This window comes from Desmodus rotundus, chromosome 5 (assembly GCF_022682495.2).
Source record: "Desmodus rotundus isolate HL8 chromosome 5, HLdesRot8A.1, whole genome shotgun sequence".
Lineage (NCBI taxonomy): Eukaryota > Metazoa > Chordata > Mammalia > Chiroptera > Phyllostomidae > Desmodus > Desmodus rotundus.
The window spans coordinates 107520273-107540717 of NC_071391.1; the positions used below are offsets into that span (position 1 = coordinate 107520273).

At 41.8% G+C, this 20445-nt stretch overlaps 1 protein-coding gene across 1 annotated transcript in view; it reads right to left on the bottom strand.

Annotated features, from left to right (window-relative positions):
- The window catches only part of DNAH6 (dynein axonemal heavy chain 6), a 241862-nt gene that overhangs the window by 7720 nt on the left and 213697 nt on the right, over positions 1-20445 (bottom strand). The window contains exons 68-73 of the mRNA XM_045193849.3: positions 20131-20269; positions 14492-14611; positions 13827-13948; positions 6697-6826; positions 3762-3889; positions 40-225 (exon numbers count right to left, since the gene is read on the bottom strand). Of these exons, the coding sequence (XP_045049784.2) occupies positions 40-225; positions 3762-3889; positions 6697-6826; positions 13827-13948; positions 14492-14611; positions 20131-20269 (825 nt within the window). The remainder of the gene's footprint in view (positions 1-39; positions 226-3761; positions 3890-6696; positions 6827-13826; positions 13949-14491; positions 14612-20130; positions 20270-20445) is intronic.

The window sequence follows — 20445 nt, forward strand, 5'->3', positions numbered from 1 at the left end:
ACTAGATTCATCAAACCTCAAAGAAGAGCTTTTTCTTACGTCCACAAATGCAGTCCTCAGAATAAGGTCTTTGACCCATGATCCTAGTGGTTTCAGGGACGGGTAGGCTGTGTTGGACCACAGGGAGGGGACCTGGTTGTTGAGGAAACTGTTGTACACCTTTTCCATCTCTTCAGACATCACCACAAGTCCAGCAATGGCTTTGTCGAGCGTTTCTAGAGAAGTCTAAAAGAACAAGAAAGGGTGATGCCCTTCACAGATGTAATTAACTGGTCGGAATGAACGGTACCCATTCGTGGTGGCAGGTGCTACCTTGGGCTGAAAGGCCCTCTTGCTGGGTTCCATCCTCTCTGCACACCGTCTGCTGGGTCAGACCCTCCAACCTTTCATGTGTTTACAACACGTCACCATGGGGTGTAAGATCTGGGGTGGGGGCAGTTCAGGCGGTTAATAGCAGAATCCAATGGAGTGGACAGAGGAGAAGGAGACATGTCCCCAGAAGCCTAGAGAAATGGTTGTGAACAATGCCACTGTTCAGCTCTCCTCCAGGCTGAAGGAAGAAGGGCCTGGTGGTTAGTGATTTGGGAACCATGGAGGAGGGTGAGGATGTGGGAACTACCTCATGCTATGGGCCAACTTTGCCCAGGGGGTGCCCACAGAAAAGGGAGATTCTTAGATGAGGCCAATCCTTTAGCTGATGATACCAGAGAGTCTCTGCGTACTGAAAATACTTCCTTATGACATGTCCTGTATCCTCTCCCACGTCAATAAAAACCAGAGGCCGGCACCGGGCATGAAGGTACAGGGTAATGTTTGCCACCTGAATGAAGATGAAGGCAGGGCAGGTAGATTGGAATGGCCCTCCTGGGTCCCAGTGTTGTGAAAACTGTTCCCCTATATTGGGCAGATATTATAGGAAGGCGTTAGAGGCCAAATTTATGTTGATTTTAAAAATAAAATAAGGCCTAGGACATATTCACATAGTTCTGGAAACAGGCAATGTGGGGACAAAACAAGGCTAGCCATCCTTCCATTCCTGCATAGAATTATTCCTCTCCTCCTGTCTCTTCACAAGAGGCGGTGGCATGAAAAAGAAGAGTTTAATTAGATTTGCCCTTGTGATCTGAGACACCGTTTGCCGCAGAGTACAGCCAGAGGCCCTAAGCCAGAGCCGCAACAGTACACTGAAAACGGAAAGGCAGCGGAAGACCAGTCTAAGTGCGAGGAGATTGCTGACGCCAGAGAGATGAAGGGAGCAGGCTGCACGTGCCTCCTACTTGTGCTTAATGCAGACAGAGGTCACATTGCAGGCGATTCTCCCAGAGGACACAGCTAACGCAGAGATGGATTCCGTGGGACACAGTGCACCGCAAAGTGTTCTTCCCTATGGCTGGGAGCCAAAATCGCAGGGTGCCCTCCTCTGCCCTAGGACCTGTCCTGACTCACAGTTCTATCACTGCCTGGACCAGCAGAGTGAGCTTACCAAGATGGCAGCTCTGAGGCCCTAGGTGCAGCCACCTTCCCATGGCCTTCCTACTGCCACACAGTCCTGTCTTTCTGTTCGTTCCCTGGGACAGAGCCAGGGCAAGGCAGGACTGGGCAGAGGTCAGGATGAGGAAGGTCCTGGTGCAGGCCAGTGCACACTGGGGCCACCACGCCTCCCTCAGGTGGGAGAGCTCTGCTCTGATTCCTGCTTGCCTTGCAGGCTGCTGCTTCCTAGGCTCCTTCCCCTTCTACTTCCATGAGGTGAATTCTTCCACGATCAGTGGACATTATTGTTTGACCTTAAGAAGTGACCACGGAGAGACCAGAGAGGCACATTTGTTCACTTGCACATTCAAATATTCATGGAAGATTTAGTATGTGTCAGGCACCAGGGAAACAGAGGTGACTAATAATACCAGTCCCCTTTTTTTTTCAAGAAATGGATTTTCCATTGGGGGAGCCTTACTCATGGAGGGGTAGTTACAAAACAGTGTGGTAAGTGCAGTGATAGACACAGAACCAGAAATGATGGAGCCCTGAGGAAGCGCTCCTAAGTCATCTGGTGGTAGAAGGAAAGTCTGGTGTTCCAGGAAGAGTTTATGGAGGAAGTGATTTAGACTTGTCTGTCTTCAAGTGGGCGATATGGAAGAGGCAAGAGATGAGCACCATCCATCTCTTCTTCTTGCTTTGAACAACAGCACCCCTCCCCTCTTAGTTTTAGCTGAGCACAGACCAGGTCACCCAGAGACTGTTTCTTAGCCAGGTTTGCAGCTGGAGTGTGGCCACGTGGCTGAGTTGTTTGCAACTTTGGATCATATTTTTATGGGAAAGTGGCTTTCTCTCTTTCCCCTCACTGACAGGCAAAAGGGAGCAGCAATCTTAGATCTAGAAGTGGAAGCTACCTGATAAAGCTGGAGCCAACCCTCCAGCTGGGCTCCCTGGTTGAACTCAGAAAGCAAGATCAACTACCTGCCTGAGATGGGGCTCCCTCTGGGCAGTTAGCTGAGAGACAAGTGAATTTCGTGTGTCTCAAGAAGTGGGGAGAATGGGGTAAAAGGTGCAAGGATTAAGAAGCATAATTGGTAGGAACAAAATAGACAGGGGGATGTTAGGAATAGTATAGGAAATGGAAAAGCCAAAGAACTTACATGCATGACCCATGGACATGAAGTAAAGAAAGGGGTTGCTGGAGGAAGGGGGGTACTGGGTGGAAGGGGGTAGAGGGGGAAAAATTGGGACAACTGTCATAGCATAAACAACAAAATATATTTTAAAAGAATTAACCCGCCTGTCTGCCCCAGTCATATCACCGAGCCTTGACTCTGTGCTAGGTATTTGGTTCAACTCTGTGCTCGGTATTTGGTTCCTGCTTGGTGGGAAGACTTTTCCTGTTAATACTCAATATTTGGTCTTTAATAGCTTTTGTGTTCCCCTTATCAAAATATGCCCATAGAAACCAGAAAGGTGTCTAGCCATCACTATACATTCGAGACCATCTAGAGTGAAAGTATTCCTGAGCATAAGGCAAAGGACCAAATAGTCATTCTCAAGTTTTAGTTGTAGTGAAATTATCTGGGGGAGTTTATTTAAAATCCATATTCCCAGGAATTTCCAGTAATTCCCTCTCAGGTCTGGAGTGGGATCGTGAGTTTACATTTTGAACATGCAGCACAGTGGATTCAAATACAGGTGTTTTGTGGCATATACTTAGAGAAATGCTGGTTTTCACAGTCTTTATAAAGACTGCCTTAATTTTTTAAATTTTTTCTCTTTTTTTTTATTGTAGTTCAAGTACAGTTGTCTCCATCCTCCCCCCCCAATGCCTCCCTGTTCTACCCATCCCTGCCTCCTACCCACGAACCTACCCCCTTTGGCTTTGTCTGTGTCCGTGTGTCCTTTATACATGTTCCTTGATGACAAATGCAAGTGGGTGCAAACTAGAAATCAGGAACAAGAACTGAATCTTACTGAATGCTTAGGTCTCTGATCAAATTCCTAGTCTATCAATGGTAATTGCAAGGGTGTAAGGATAATGAGGAGACCAAAGATTTGTAATGTCCCATATTCGTGAAGCCGTTACTAGAGAAAGGGAATGTGGAATCGTTAGGGGAGGGTAAATTCAATTTTTAACAAGTTGGGTTTGAAGAGTTGTTAGCACATTCAAATGGAAATGCTGAAGTGATGGGAATGGAGAACTCTAGGCACACTCATGTTACTACGTAATTCTCCACGCAGCTTTGATACCCCACGGCGGCGATGGCAGTGAGCGCGCGTACGTGTATTAACTTCAGCAGATTGTTAAAGCGGTCCACTTCTTGTCCAAGGACGGTGGTCAAGGAGTTAAGGCGTCCTTGAGAATCCTTGACGAAAAGGCTCTCAGAAGCACTCTCCATATCTAGTATTTCTGAAACATAGAGAACCAGTTCCTCAGGACAATTATCACTGATTTCTGTCTTTGTAACATTTCTGTTGTAACTTACTTTTGTTAACCTTTCTTCAAGCCAATTTCTCCTGAATGTGGGCCTAGGCCAGAGGTGGCAAATACAAGGCCCACAGGCCAAATCCGGCCCTCTGCCTTGTTTTATCCGGCCTGGCACCTTGTTTCTACCTGGCGGCAGAGCCGAGCTCCTTGCCCCTAGTTAAGGAGTAGTTACATTTATACAGTCTTAAAATTATATTCAGCCCTTTGAAGGCAACCGCGAGGCTGATGTGGCCCCTGGTGAAAATGAGTTTGACACCCCTGGCCTAGGCTGAATGGGAGCCAGGCTATGCAGATGTCAGTAGCAAATGCTAGCAGGACAAGCAGCTGCCTGGTAGATAAGGGACATCCCTGAGACCAGAGGGGACCCTGAGTCTTCTCTGCCATGCAGGGTCATAAGCCTCACTCTTCCCTGAACACCTGCACTGCATCTTGGAGAGGAGGGTTCACAGGGGAGACCGAGAGAGGAGAGCGAGTTAGCATTTATCCCAAGTTACTGAGCATAATCCAAAGGGGCTGGCTGAATTATGAAACAGACCCACAGGTCAAGCTGGACCAAAATTTTGTTGTTCTTTTCCCTACAATACAGCAAATGGAGGCTCATATAAGCTCTAAAAAAATGAAGGAACTGCGTTTCCTTGCATATCTGAGTAAAGTGTGTGTGAACGAGTGGCTCTGAAATACATCTATCAAATCCTTCATAACCACTCACATTTTGGCTGCTGTGGAAGTATCACACAGCAGCGTGGGGTAGTCCAGCCTCCGGGGTCCAGAATGCTGCAGTTACATGTCCTTGGTCTTTTCTTTCTATTGCTCCCCGCAGGTGCTACTCCACACCCTCAGTTCTCTCGTTGAACCAACTGCATCCCTCCCCTGAGTCTCGTTTCGCAGGAAAAGTGTAAGCTTTATGAAGCTTAGAGAGAAAACCTCCTAATGGCGGAACTCTCTTGGACAAGTACAGTTTATCTTCATCCCTCCATCCATCTTCACCCCATTTCCATCCAGTCTCCCATTTTATATTTCTTAAAAACTGCTTTCTAAAATAACAGACTCAGTTTGCGTTAACATCAACAGAACTCCACTCAAAAGGATTCTTTTGAGGCCTGTTTTAGGAGGCAGATAACTGGCTTCTGAGGTCACACAGGCCCCCTCTTTTTTTCAGGGGACTTAAAGAGAATTGGCAAGACTCAGTCTGTGATACTGTAATATAAGAAGAGATATATATTTTGGTCTTCATCCCTAGCTCTTGGCCAGAGCTCCTAAAATGCTTGCAATTTCCTATGTGATAAAAAACAATAGGGTTAGCTTTTTTTATATTTGCTTTTTGACCCTGGCTCCTGACATAACTCCTGAATGACAAAGATAAAAGGAGCCCCTTTTAACCACATCTAGTTTATGTTAATGAGCTGACTCTGGGAAAGTCCCCAGGCCTGTGGAAGCTGGTCATCAGCAGAACCAGCCATGTGATTAGAGGCTTGAAACTTCCAGCTTCATTCTCTGACCTCCTGGGAGAGGAGAGGGGCTGGAGGTTGATGATTTAATCAGACAACCCTGCCTACGAAATGAAGCCTCCATAAAAACCCTAACCAAAAGGGCCTGGAGAGCTTCTGGGTTGATGGATGCGGCTGTGTGCCAGGCGGGTGGCGCACCCTGACTGACGGGGACAGGAGCTTCTGCACTCTGGAGCCTTTTGGACCTTGCCCTATGGACCTCTTTATCTGGCGTTTTAAAAGATCCTTTATAATATCCTTTAAAATAAACTGGTACATGTAACTGACTGTTTTTCTGAGTCCTGTGAGCTGTTCCAGAAAATTACTGAACCCAAGAAGGGGGCTGGGGCTGTGGGAATCCTTGCTCTACAGCTGGTTGGTCAGAAGTACAGGTCACAACCCAGGACTTGCAATTGGCATCTAAAGTGGGGGGCAGTCTTGTTGTGGGACTGAACCTTTAACCGCGGGGTCTGTGCTAACTCTGGGTAGTTAGTGCCATAATTAAATCGTAGGGACACCCAGTCGGTTCCAGAGAGTTGGAAAACTGTTTAATGTGAGGGAAAGACCCATACATTTGGTGTCAGACTTATTGTGAGTAGAGAAACACAGTTTACTTTTATAGTCATTGTTTGATTTTTTGCTTCAATTTTCTTTTCCCTATAATTATGTCTTTTCCAACTATGAACAATATATTAATACATCCAAATATACAGTTATTTTAAGAAAAGTGTGAAAGTGGATCTCTGTGATCATTCCGGAAGATTCATTAACCAGAAAACAAGGCGAAATTAATTTAGCTGTTTCTCTTGGAGGAAATGGATTGTACAGCAGGGCTGTCCAATAGAATATTTTCCAATAATGGAAATGATCTTCATTATCCACTATGGGAGCACTTGAAATGTTGCTGGTGCAACCAAGAAAATGAGTTTTAAATATAATTTTAAGTAGCTACCTGTGGCTAGTGGCTACTTTTCTTGGACAGCACAGATCTGGAGACATTAGGAAGCTCAGAAAAGTCTGGTTAAAGTTACATTGGCTAGAAACCAACTTGCTCCTTATGCTTCTGGCAGTCGAGGGGCTGTGGGTGTCTAGTGTGTAAGTGGAGAGGAGCACATCGGAAGAGATTTCTCTGCAGAGAGAAGTCGGCATTAAAAGCAGATTTGGATACCTGCTTATCACTCAGCTCTCTGAGTTTATTCCTAAAAGTCCCATTCTATACAGATGTCAAGAATTATTTGTTACCTGGAACTCTGGTCCGGACAGAAGCAACAAGTTCTTGGACAATTTCATCATTGCTTTTCCCCTCTCCTCCAGAAGACGACCTTGGCTGAACCTCAAGTATGGTGTTGATTAAAGTGTTGGTCTCTTTGTACTGCAATGGTGGGAAGAGAAAGAAGTGAAGACTCAAATTCTCAAAAAATAATTTTATAGCCTGTATAATTTTCTTACCGAAGTAATGGCAGTTATCAAGAACAAGGAATGTTTATTTTTTATGTTGAAGATAGAGTTGGTAAAATGTGTTCATTGGAAATGCACAGTACATAGTTGTCAGTGTTGTAGTTAATTTTTTTGGTTGAATGACAATGTGACAGTTCTTAATGACACTGAACTATATACTTAAAAATGGCTAAAATGGTAAATTTTATGTTATGTATGTTTTACCACATAAAATGGTTAACATTTTTTAAGCTAATCATTTAAAGGCAATTATGAAAGTAAGGAAAAATAATGAGAATTGAGTTTTAGAATGTCATTTTCTAATTGAGAAAATGTTATTTAAATAAAAGTATGATGGCTTACTATAGAAAATTTAGAAAACAAAAAAGTAGAGAGAAAAAACACATGTAACTTTTCATGATCCTGCTTTCCAGAGTTAGTTATGACTAGTTTTCCACCCCCCACCCCATCTTGGACATCTTCTCTGTACATGTGCATGTAGTTAAAAATAAGCCCATACAATTTATGAAGTATTAATTATGTTTCGAATCATGAACATTTTCTCATGTCATTGAAAAATATTCATGAATTATCTTTAAGTGACTTTATAATACTCAGTGGTATGAATACACCAGTTGTTTATTTACTTTTGACATTTCCAGTTTGTAGATTTTATGGAACTCTGTGAATAGAATATCTGTATATGAGTTTCATCCACTATCTTTTAAATTCTTTAAATGACATATTACTAAGAGATATTTTGAACCTGTGTATTCCTGAATTGATTTCTAAAGAAACTATATCAATTTACGCTGTCACCCATGGTGCATCAGAAGCCCCGTCTTTCTGTGTCTTTGTAAGGATTGATATCATTGCTTGAAAACATTTCCAATTTAATAGGTAAAAACTCCTTTGATGATTAGCATAATATTTATATCATTCATCTATTTTGCACACTGTTATTTTTAGTATTTATTTTTATTAATTAGATAATTCTATAATATAAGAGTAATTAAGTTTTTCTATGTTTTTCTGTGATAAAATACACATAACATAAATTTGCCATCCTAAATATCTTTAAGTGTATAGATCGGTGGTACTAAATACATTAATAATGTTATTCAACCATCACCACAATCTATCCCCAAACTCTTTCATCTAGTGAGGCTGAAACTATACACCCATTAAACAAGTCTCTTTACCTCCTGTCTCTACCCCGGCAACCACCATCCTGCTTTCTGTTTCTGTGATTCTGACTAGTCTACATACCTCATAGAAGTAGAGTTACACAGTATTTGTCTCTATGTGACTGGCTTATTTTCCTGAGCATTATGTCCTCCAGGTTGATCCGTGTTGTAGCATAGTGCAGAATTTTCTTCCTTTTTAAGGCCGAGTGATACTTCATCGTGTGCGTGCACCCTATTTTGCTTACACATGCATCTGCCGATGGACACTCCAGTTGCTTCCACATTTTAGTTACTGTAAGTAGTGCTGCTGTGAACACAGGCGTACAAATATCTGCATGTGTCCCAGCTTTCAGTTCTTTTGGGTAGATGCCCATAAGTGGAATTGCTGGGTCATGTGGTAATTCTATTTTTAATTTTTTGAGGAATTGTCATTTTTTGTAGCAGCTGTAGTATTTTACATTTCTACCAACAATGCACAAGGGCTCCAATTTCTCCACATCCTCGCTGACACTTGCTGATTTGTGTTATTTTTGATGGTAGCCATTGTAATGGCTGTGACACGGTATCTTATTATAGTTTTGACTTGCATTTCCCTAATGACTAGTAATGTTGAGCATCTTTTCATGTGTTTATTGGCCATTCGTATATACACCATGGAGAAATGTCTCTTCAAGCCCTTTGTCCATTTTTGAATTGGGTTGTTTTGTTGTTGTTGTTGTTGTGGAGTTTTAGGGATTCTCTCTCTATAGTCTAGACATTAGTCTCTTATCAGGTATATAATTGCAGATGTTTTGTCCCATTCTGCAGGTTGCCTTTACACTCTGTTGATTGTGTCTTTTGACGCGCAAAAATTTTAAATTTTCATGAAGTACAACTTGTCTGTTTTTTTTCTTTTGTTACCTGTGCCTTTCCTGTTGTATCTAAGAAATCACTGCCAAATCTGTTGTTATGAAGCTTTCATCCTACATTTTCTTCCAGGCGTTTTAGGTCTTAGAATTAGGTCTTGATCCATTATGGGTTAGTTTCTGTGTATGGCACTAGGTAAGGGACCGACTTCATTCTTTTGCATGTGGATACCCAGTTTTCCCATTCCATGTGCGGAAAAGATCTCCTTTCCCCATTGAATGGTTTTGGCACCCTTGTCAGAAAGCATTTGCCCATGTGTGAGGGTTTATTTCTGGACTCGATTCTATTCCGTTGTTAATATGCCTATCTGTATGCCACACTGTCATGATTACTATGGTTCATTGATTTCTAATTTTATCCTATTGTTGTCGGAAAAGATACTTGTATAATACCTATCTTTTAAGACCTATTGATACTTAATTTGTGGACTAACGTATGGTCTTTCCTGGAAAATATCTCATGTTCAGATAGTTAACTTTTTCACCTTTTTGCTTTCTTTCAAAAATGTTTTGCTTTGTCACTTGTCTTTTAATTCTTTTATGACAGTTTTGATATAGTTACATCTATTGGCTTTCTATTTTCTATTGCTTTTTATGCTTAAACATCCTTATTCCAAGGTCAGTTTAATATTCTCATTTTTCTATATATTTTTCTATTCAGAAACATGGTATCTTTCTTGTGTCTATTTGTTGGAATCTCTTAGAACAGGGGTGTCAAACTCATTTTCACTGGGGGCCACATCAGCCTTGTGGTTGCCTTCAAAGGGCTGAAATAACTTTAGGGCTGTATAAATGTAACTACCCCTTTACTGTTAAGGAGTTGAAGGCCTGATGTGGCCCCCGGTGAAAATGAGTTTGACACCCCTGTCTTAGAAGTTTCCTTTAGCTCTCCCTCACACAGGTTTTGTGAAGGTAATTCAGATGACCACGTGCAACAGTGTATCCAGAATGGGTGGTGGGATGTTCCATGGTACTGTCTAAGGCTTTCCAGATCTATCCCTTCCATCTCCAGTCCTTGGCTTTGAAACCCTGCTCACAACACACGTCATCTTCTTACCTAAGAAGCTGAGACCTGGGATTCTAGGTCTTGATTATTAAAATGATATTTTACATGCTAGACATTCTTTCAAACATTACCATTGACATATTCATTAGATTCTAAACACATATGTTGTTGTTAACTTAATGATATAGATAAATAGTTTGGTTTCCTTGCTCCGAGCCAGTCATCCAATACCATGACTTCTCCGTTTTAGTACTTGACTTCTGGGATGGGTGGAAGAGTCCTGCAGCACTTAGTGCAGCCAGCCTAGTATTACTGCCTATGGCAGTAACTGAATTAGAGACTCTAGTGAGCTCCCATTCCCAGTTATCTTCTCCTTTAGGGCATAGCAAAGGTTGTGTTTTCTTGCACCCTTACAAAGAGGTGGTTCACGTGACAATTCTGCCTAATGAGATGTGAGGCAAAGTGATGGTGGGCTGTGTAGGCTGAGGCAGTGAAAAGCTTATGCGTAATTCTTTAGTTTCTCTCCTTCCGTGCTGCAGTGAATGAAGGGGCCATTTTTTTCTAGTCAATGCAGCTATGTAACAGTGCCTTTGTCCCTCTGGGTCCCTGAATGATTATGTGGAGCAGAGCCCCTCTGTCAACCTGCCAACACAGTTGTTGGACTGAATCATTGGGACTTAAATAATTTTCTTACTGTAGCACAACTGAGTCCATCCGGACTAATATACTCGCCCATTCACACTGTTTTGGTGGAGGCAGGGGTTGGAGACGAGGGGGCCTAGATGCCAACATGACCTGTTTCATCTGTAGTTCCAAACCAGCGCTGGGATATGTCCACACATAGCTTCAGTTATTTTCTTGTCCTTTTCAAAAAAGAAAAACCCCAAAACAGGATTGCTTCTGTTTCTTATTGTTTTGCTGAATCTTCTTATACTATTGTCATCCCTCATAATTTTAATCTCTGTTCTGGAAAGCTTATTAAATTCACTCCCTACATCACCTGTGTGATAATCTATATCCCACTTCTGGTCTTTAAGCCTCTAATGCAATTTTCAATCCTGCTATGGTCTTTTTAGTTTCCTTGAAGTATTTTATTCTCACACATCTCATGGCATCCTTGGTATATACAATATCAGCCTGTCCTCAAATCCTGGCTTTCTTTTTTTGTACAGGCTGGGTCTTAAACCCTACCCCAGATGCCAGAACATATTCTTTTTTTTGTTTGTTTGTTTAGAACATATTCTTTATTTCTGGTTTCTGCAGTAGATGATTTGCAGAGGGTGAGTCTGTGTCTTCTGGATGGTGTTTTCTATCCCTTATCTTTCAGTATGGTTTTCCTCGTATTTACTTAGTTAGCCTCTGTTGGTTTTTGCTTTCTATTTTTCAGCCTCCAGTCAGAAAAGAGACAATGGGTTTCTGTTTGCACATAGACAGTCTATGCAGATGGCCCTTGACTTACGCTCATTATTCTCTTTGGAGGCAAATTCTTCATATGTCCAGCTGATGCGCACAGGTCAAGGTTCAATTTTCTGTACTAGTTTCTACTAAGCATCTATGTAAGTACAGTTTGCTGGGCTAAGGAAGGAATCATTTATATTTTTTGTGTTAAAACTCTGTTGATGACAAGAGGCAGCATTATCTAACCTCAACCAGCTAAAGCAAAGACGAGGAATCTGTTGGCTCTTAGCTGGGAAGAGAACACAAGGCATGTGGGTTTCAGGCATGAATAGATCTAATGCTTTCTCTCCTGTGCACGCCTTTGTTTCATTCTTTCCTTTAGTGGGCGGTTGTCTTTCATGTGGTAGGGAAGAGTGGGGGGGTGTCAGGGAGAAGGCCACAGAACACTTCAGATATACAACATCCTAGACAGTGATTCCGAGAGGAAAGAGAGCCCTCCCTACATCCCCGCATCTGTGCACACTCTCTCAGGAAGGGGCTCCCATTCTTCTACCGTGGGCCACGTGCCTGTTCCTCGGACCAGTTCAAGTGACGAGGTAGGCTGCTGCCTTTGGCCAAGCCTGAGTCACATGCTCAGCCTTGTGAAGGTCGGGGGTGGTTGGAAGTCTTGCCAGAATCTTATGGAATGAAGAAGAGGTGAGAGTAGGGCATGCATTATACCAGAGAAATGGAGAACAAAAATGGAGGAAGGCTGGACAGAAAAACATACTGGGGGCTCACTACATGCCTGGCATCTCACTCTCAGTCTTTCTGAGCCAACAGAAAACACGAAATGCTACGCTCCCAGGCACATGCTGCCAACAGTGCGGCACTTCTCAGTGCGGCCTGAGTCTCACCGTCTCCACACTCCCCTTCCCTTGTCTCGCCCTCCACACCCCACCCACTCCAGAGCAACATCAGATATGAGTGAATATGGACACTACTAGGTTTGGCCACCTCTTTCCTGCTGGGAGCAGAATAAGGAAAAATAAGATAGATTATTCTAACTCCTCGATGAATAGCAAAGCAATTTTAATGGTGGAGAACACGACTTGAGGTTTCAGAGCATTAATCTGTTGGTGTTCTTTCTGGAAGCTCCACTGTTGTTTTGCATAGATTCCTTGATATCTAGGAAAACCTCACCCTCTAACACTTGTAGGGGCAAAAATTAAATTAAAAAGAAAGGAAGATGATTCCTTTAGCCTTGTGGGGCCAACCTAGTCTTCAGCCTTCCAGGTTGAAGCATTCCAGGGCCGTCAGGGACATGCCTTATTTCATAGCTGTGCTTTGGCCACAGATGCCTGACCGTGACAATGATGAAAGTGGACAGGTGTGCACTGGCCACGTCATGGCAGGGCCTCGAGTGCCATGCTGGGGAGCTTGGACTACCCTTAGGTAATGGTGCAGCGTCAGGAGTCTTAGAGGAGTAAAACTGCCAGGTTTGCTCTTTGGACCAATTGCAGTGGTCTAGAGTGGTGATCTCGATGAGGGTGTATTTATTTATTTATTTGTCTTTAAAGATTTTATTTATTTATTTTTAGACAGAGTGGAAGGGAGGGAGGAAGAGAGAGAGAGAAACATCTATGTGTGGTTGCCTTTCATATACCCCCTACTGGGGACCTGGTCTGCAACCCAGGTATATGCCCTGACTGGGAATTGAGCTGGTGACCCTTTGGTTCACAGGCCAGTGCTCAATCCACTGAGCCACAGCAGCCAGGGCAAGATGATGAGGGTGCTTTTAAAGAACTGTTTTAATTTATCTGCCTTGGATATTTGTTACTATACTCTTATGATATAATCACCTGTGGGGCCATAGGTCTCTGGGTAATATGATACAAATATGCCCCACATGGAGGGAGAGGGCAAAAAAGCAAGGACTGTCTGGATTATCATCCAAAGCCCATGTTATGGCAGACTAGCAGGTAATTGCGGAGTAGGCGGAAGGCCGGGAAGTGGATGGGGCTGGCCAGTGACCGGAAAATGCATGATGCTTTCAGGATTCTGTGAAGGATCCAGAGACAACAGGCTAAATTGGAACCAAATGCTGAAGTTAAGATGAAATATTTATTTGTTTATTTAAGAATATTATAATTTATAGAGCTGGTGAGGTGATTATTGATGTTTCAGGTTTATATATGCAATATAAATATGTATTTTTAATTTTTTTCTTTTATTGATTCTAGAGAGAGGGGGAGGGAGAGGAGAAAGAGAGGGAGAGAAACATTGATCTGTTGCCTCCTGCACACACCCTAACTGGGGACTGAACCCGTCCGTAACCCAGGCATGTGCCCTGGCTGGGAATTGAACTGGCGACTTTTTGCTTTGCAGTACAATGCCCAGCTAACTGACCCATACCAGTCAGGGCTATGAATATGTATTTTAAGTTGAAAGACCACATACCTGGAAAACTAGGTTGGCATTTTCATGCATTCCAAATATTTCTGGGTCGTCTATCAAAGGTAGATTTTCAATGTAATCTTTAAACTCTTGTAGGCTGTCAGCCAAGGGTGCAAAGTAGATGCCTGTTATTGAAAACACACAAGGCAAGTGTCTCAGATTAGCTTTGTACTGCTAAGTATGGTACTTCTCTGCCAGGTTCAGATGGTGGCTGCCATCTGCTGTCTCACATAGAAACAAAGACTGTTTTCTCCAGGCCTCCGTCCTGTGTCTACTTTTTTTACCATTTCCTGAGGCCCTGAGCATCTGATTGCTGTCCTAACCTTTCAGGGGGTCTCCTCCACAACATTTCAAGATTCTCAAATTCAGGGATGTTTTGCTGAAAGTTATGCCTTGTTGAGAGGTCCAGACTTATATAACTTTGAAAACACACTAAGGCAGAATAAAACACACTTTAGAAAAGAAATAATTCAAAGAGGTTAATGCACCGTAGATATTCCTGTGCTGTTACAACCAGACCAGTTTTGAATTTGGGCGAGTATGGGGAAAGGGTGGACATGGGGACTCGGTCGTGAGGACTGGACACCGAACTCATGTGTGGACGACTGAGAGATGCTGTCAACAACTTCTCAGGAAGGCCTTTCCCGTAGTACTGAAAAGTCATTCACCTGATTCGGAATATTTATAATTCTCTTCTAATGTTTCTGGAGAAAAAAATCTTTTCAAGACAGTGCGAAGGCATCTTTGATCCCAGTTGTCTGTAACTCTGCCACCATATGTTATTTCACCTGAAAAGGATTTGCATTTTAAAATATAGTATTATTTATTTTTTATTAATATACATATGCCAATTCTAATAGTTTTATTTATATACACATTTTTTGATACTGAAAGTGGAAATAGCACAATAGAGTTTCCTTCCACTACCTCCCCAAAAGAGAATAAAAGTCAATTTTTTAAAGAGCAGAAAAAAAAGTCTAGTATATGTACTCTAACCTAATTATTTTGCTTTTCCAAATAACTGAAACTAAAGACACTGAGCTCTATTTTTTTCATTCTTCCTGGTTTTTTTTTTTGTTGTTGCTTCAAAATACCGATTTTGGGTCTTATCCCATCATTGACTACAGTTTTCTAATACATATTTTCCATGAAACATTGCTTTTGGGTGCGACAATGAGTAAAATGGAATCAGAAAATTTACGACAAGGCATCCAAGCTCTATGTACTTTACAAATTATTGACATTAAGCCAGGGAGGAAAGATAGATTCAGGATAAAAGAGACAACTTGCCTGACAGAAATTATGCTATGGGGAATTAAGCTATTGGTATCCCATCTCTCTTTCCATAGAGAAGCTACTTTTGGCATGGTCCATTGTCACCCCCAAATTACAGGAAAGCATGATGATCTGCATTGGAATAATACCTATTGCTGTCATAACTCTTTGGAAAAAATCCAGACCCATCGCTACAATTCCTTATTCAATACTGTAGTGTTCCTTGAAGGATTTTTATCTGAGATACGGACATTGTCAAGTTCTGAATCATTTAGCTGTTCATCCATACTCATCACCATCTCTTCCATTATATGAGGAAGAAATTTTTTTCATTCTCTTTGAAGCTGAGATGGTTGGTTGAGAGAAATTTATTTTAGTCTTTGGAGTCTCGATAATTTATTTTTTCCAAGATAACAATGTCTTTACCTGCACCTCCAGTAGGGACACCCCACTTCCTTCTCCTGTTGAAGCACCTTGTATCAGTCTTGTTGGATCAGGCACTCGGGGAGAGGGGAGGGGAAGCAAGTACCAGGGATGATGGTCAATAGCTCGGTCCCTGTGTATTAGCAATTCTAAGAGGGAATGAGGAGATGCTGCTCTCCTTTCCTGGGAATATTCTTCAGTCACCCTCTGTGAAGGCTTGAAATGCAATGTTGGGTTAAATCTTTTTGGTAAGTCCATGTAGCCTGGGCCTAACCGGAAGCTCCTCTTGGATCCTTGGGGCTGGATGGGAATGTAAAGCTCAGCTTTCTCCAGTGACGTGATGGTGTCAGGGAAAGGAGGGTGGCTGGGAACACTCAGACTCCAACTGTTAGTCAGTGGTGAGAGGAAAGAGTTGGTCCAACTCTTATTCTAAAAAAAGTTTCAAACTAAAATATCTGCATTTTGAGAAGCAGCATAGAAACATTTTCCTTACAAATCATCAGACTTGGTGGTTTTCCTTCGAGACTTAGCGTTTTCCCTTCCTTTGATCAAACTGAGTAAACGAGGAGCTCTACCATTTTGATGCTGGGTAGATCGCTCACTTTTAGGAAGAGTCTTCTGGGTTGGTCTGTGCAGAAGACGTTGCCTGGGCAGGAGGGCGCCCACCGCACATGCCCACCACCTGTCCTGTCCTGGCACCAGAGATCCCATTGTTTCCCCTTCTCTTCCTTTTCTGTTCCCACGGGCTGGCTTGGGGTTGGCCTAGTGCGAACTGGGTAGGACAGGCTTTGGGTTTGGCTTTGTCCTTGCCCACTTTGAGCCCAGATCTGCCTAATGGACTTACATATTGCTGTACCCAACATTACAAAGTTTTAAGATCCCTCCTTTCAACTCCAAATACATTCCTGTATTTATAGCCTCCTCAATATTTATCTGTTCATTTTCTCTTGTCTAGTCATCAGCCCCTGTATTGCTACATTCTCTTGTTCAATCCTTCAGCTCACATTTATTATAGCTTTATGAATTATTGCATCTCTTCCCAGCTTGAAAGACTATAATTGCCAACAGTTGCTTACAAAAAAAGCCAAAATTTATTAACAGCACACAGGCCTTTCAGGATGTGTTCCAAGCTTATCTTTTTAGTTTTGGTGAAGATAAAGCTCCCCTCCATTACACATTTCCTCACATACTGTGCCTCGGCCCTATTGAACTACTCACGACGCCCGCAGTCATGCCACCGCTCAGCACTAAGGGGCTGGAGCCGCCCTGCTCCTCGCCCAGCGTGCTCCCCTGCCTCCTCTCCTGGTGAGCCCAAATCGCTGTTCAGCATCCAGCTCCACTTTGCATTCTTGGTGGAGCTTTCCCAGATTCCTCCAGGTAGTGTTAGTTGTGCCTGCTGAATTCCCATAGCATTGTGCATACACTCCTATTTGGGTAATTTTCACAGTATAGTATAATTTATTCATGATCTCTACTTTCTTCCCCACGTGTTTGTGGTAGGCAGGGACTATGTCGTATTTGTATTTCCAGCATCTACCATAATAGCATGAATCCACATTTTCTGGATTAATCCATAAGGGACTGCCTAAAACCCTACCATCAGCAAACATGAATTAGCGTTGCCATTTCACACCCTTTTAAAAACATCCTTAATGAGCTATGATTTAAAAATCATAAAATTCACATAAAATTACATATGAATTAAAATGTATAATTAATACACGTAGTGATTAATGGATATTAAAACAAAATGTGCCATGTGGTAGCTTTTAGCAAATTTAGGAAGTTGAACAATCACAGCAATCTGCTTTTAGAACAGTTTTATCATCTCCCAGGAGGACTCAGGCCCATTTGCCGCCACTCCCCATGTCTACCTCCTGCCCTGCGCAACACTAGTAGACTTTCCGTCTGTCTAGATTCGCTTTTTCTGGAAATTTCGTATAAATGGAGTCACATAACATGTGGTGTGTTATATCTGCATAAAGCTTTTGAGGTTTATCCACGTTGTAGCATGTATCAATATTTATCCATTTTTATGGCTGAATAATAGCACATTGTTTAGATATACCACGTTTTATTTGCCCACTTACCAGTTGATAGATGCTCAGGTTGGTTCTACTTTTGGGCTACTATGAATTATGCTGATATGAACATTTGTTTGTAAGCTTTTGTGTGCGCATGTGTTGTCATTTTTCCTGGGTATATACATGGAAGTGGAATTTCTGGGTCATACGGTAGGTCTGTTTAAAAAGTTTTTAAAGCAGCAGCTCATTTTACATTGCTACAAGCCAAGTATGAGGGTTCCGTTTTTTCCCATATTCTCATCAACACTTGTTTCTACCTGTCTTTTTTATTATAGCCATTATAATGGTGTGAAGTGGCTTTAATTTTCATTTTCCTAGTGACTGAGCATTTTCTCATGTACTTCTTTGGTGAAATATGTCTTCAAATCTTTTGCTCATTTTCTTCCCCATTAAATCGTTTTTCTTGTTACTATTGAGTTGTAGGAATTCTTTACATACTTTGTGTACAACTGCCTTATCAGATACATGATTTGCAGATATCTTCTCTCAGTCTGTAGCTTTCTCTTTTCACTTCCTTGGTGGTGTCTGTTGAAGTGTAAAAGTTTTAAATGTTGATGAAGTGCAATTTATTTTTTCTTTTATTGCTTGTGCTTTTTGCATCATGTCTAAGAAGTCATTGCCTAACCCAAGGTCATGAAGGTTTACTTCTGTGCTTTCTTCTAAGAGTTTTATACTTTAGCTCTTACACTTGGGTATGTCACTCATTTTGAATTAATTTTTTGTGTATGGTATGAGATAAGGATCCAAATTCATCCTTTCGCAGATGGGAAATTCTGGGATGTTCAATTGTCCCAGAATCAGTTGTTAAGACTATCCTGCCCTCCATTGAATTGTCATGGTACCTTTGTTGAAAGTCAATTGACTGTAAGTATAAAAGGGGTTTATTTCTGGATTCTCAAATCTGTCTCATTGATACATATGTGTATCCTTATGCCAATACCACACTGTCTTGATTATTGTAGCTTTGCAGAAGTTTTGAAATTGAGAAACTAACTATTCTTTGTTTTTTTAAGACTATTTTTGCTACTTAGAGACCTTAGCATTTTCATACAAATTTTATAATCAGCTTGCCAATTTCTGCAAAAATGCTGGATGGAATTGTGTTAAATCTATAGATGACTTTGGGGAATATTGCCACTTTGACAATATTGTGTCTCTGAATTCATATGCATGTCACATCTCTTCATCTGTTTAGATCATGTTTAATATTTTTTGGCAATGCTTTTTACTTTTCAGTGTACAAGTGTTCACTTCTCTTGTTAGATTTATTTGCAAGTATTACTTCTAGGATTTTTTTGTGTGTGTGTTAATTTCTTAGAATTTTGTATATACAAGATCATGTCATCTTCAAATAAAGACAGGTTTACTTCTTCTATTCTAATCTGGATGACTTTTATTTCTTTTTCTTGTCTACCCTGGATAGAAGCTCCAATACAATGTTGAATAGAAGTAGTGAGAGTGGATATATCTTCGTCTTGTTCCTTTCTATTCTTTTAAAAACAGTTACTTCCACAGCAGTAGAGACTGAGGTAACCTGAAAGGTCAAGGGTTCCAGGCGTAGGGGAAGGGAGAGAAAAACTAGGAAGGGGAAAATTCACGGTAAGTAGAGGGTGCTAGAGAATAAGTCTGCCTACATCACCATTTTGTTCAGCAATATGGCCCTATTGGTGTGGCTGGGGCAGAGTCTAGAGCAGCCTCCCGGATTCCACGCCCACCCCTCTCACCCATCTTGGTCCGCCCTGAGCATAGTTCCTCATCCATTGTTTACTGTTGTTTTACTACCCTCTGTTCCAAGGTTCATTTGCCTTTCAGGGCTCTAGATCACCTGATAACTCTCTGCTGTTCCACACACCCCTTACTCACCAGTGAAAACCACCCATTCCCATTCTGTCCCCTTCCAGAGCTCTCTCCTTCCCCCACTTCCCAGTGCAAATCTCTTTCTTCATTATTTGGACCTACATGGTCCAAATTTGATTTAATTTTGTCAGTAAGATCCTATGTAGCCATAATTAATATTTGCTAGCAATTTTAATTCCTGAATTATTTTTTCATTTTTCACAAGTACACCTGACTCAAAAGGTCAACCAGTGTTCAGATTCTTTTGAATGCAAGAGCACAGCCTCTGGTGGCTGGAGTGTCTGGGTTTACATCTTGGCTCCAGAACCTGCAAATGGTGTGCCCTAGTTTTCTTACGTGTAAGATAGGTATACAATAGTCTTCACCTTATAAAGTTGTTATGAGGATTAAATCTGCTAATTAATGGGGATGCTTAAAATAATGCTTGTCATGTAGCAAGAGCAATATAAGTTTTTGCTATTATTATTGGAGGAAACATCTGCCCCATTTTTTATGTGTAAATATTCTTACTGTATTTTGATCATGGTTTTATCTTCACAAAGGTAATATCAGAAGTCATCGCCACCACCATCCAACACTGGGGAGGTGACCTTCTTTGTGCAGGTCGTGGGTGTAAGCCAACCGTGTGGGGTGCACAGCTGGAGGCCCTGGCGTGTGGGCATACTGACCAGTAATGTAAATAAGTGCATCCCAGGGAATTTTTCCTTCTTGACAGTAAAGGTTGAGGTTCAGTAAAGCACATTCCCTGTCACTGTCGTTAAATTCATAGCATATGTTCCAACCAAGAGGGCCAAACTTTTTTCTTTCCTAGAACAGGAAATGAAAATAGTCTTAAGTAAAATTTGATAAAATTAATTCTGTGTAAAGTATTGAAAACGAAAAGGTTTTATTGAAGTTAGGCATCCTCATTCTATAAAATCAGTTGCAATCAAGCAGTTTAACCTCAGCGGGGCTTTCAGTTTGGCTCCCACTAAGCAAGGAGG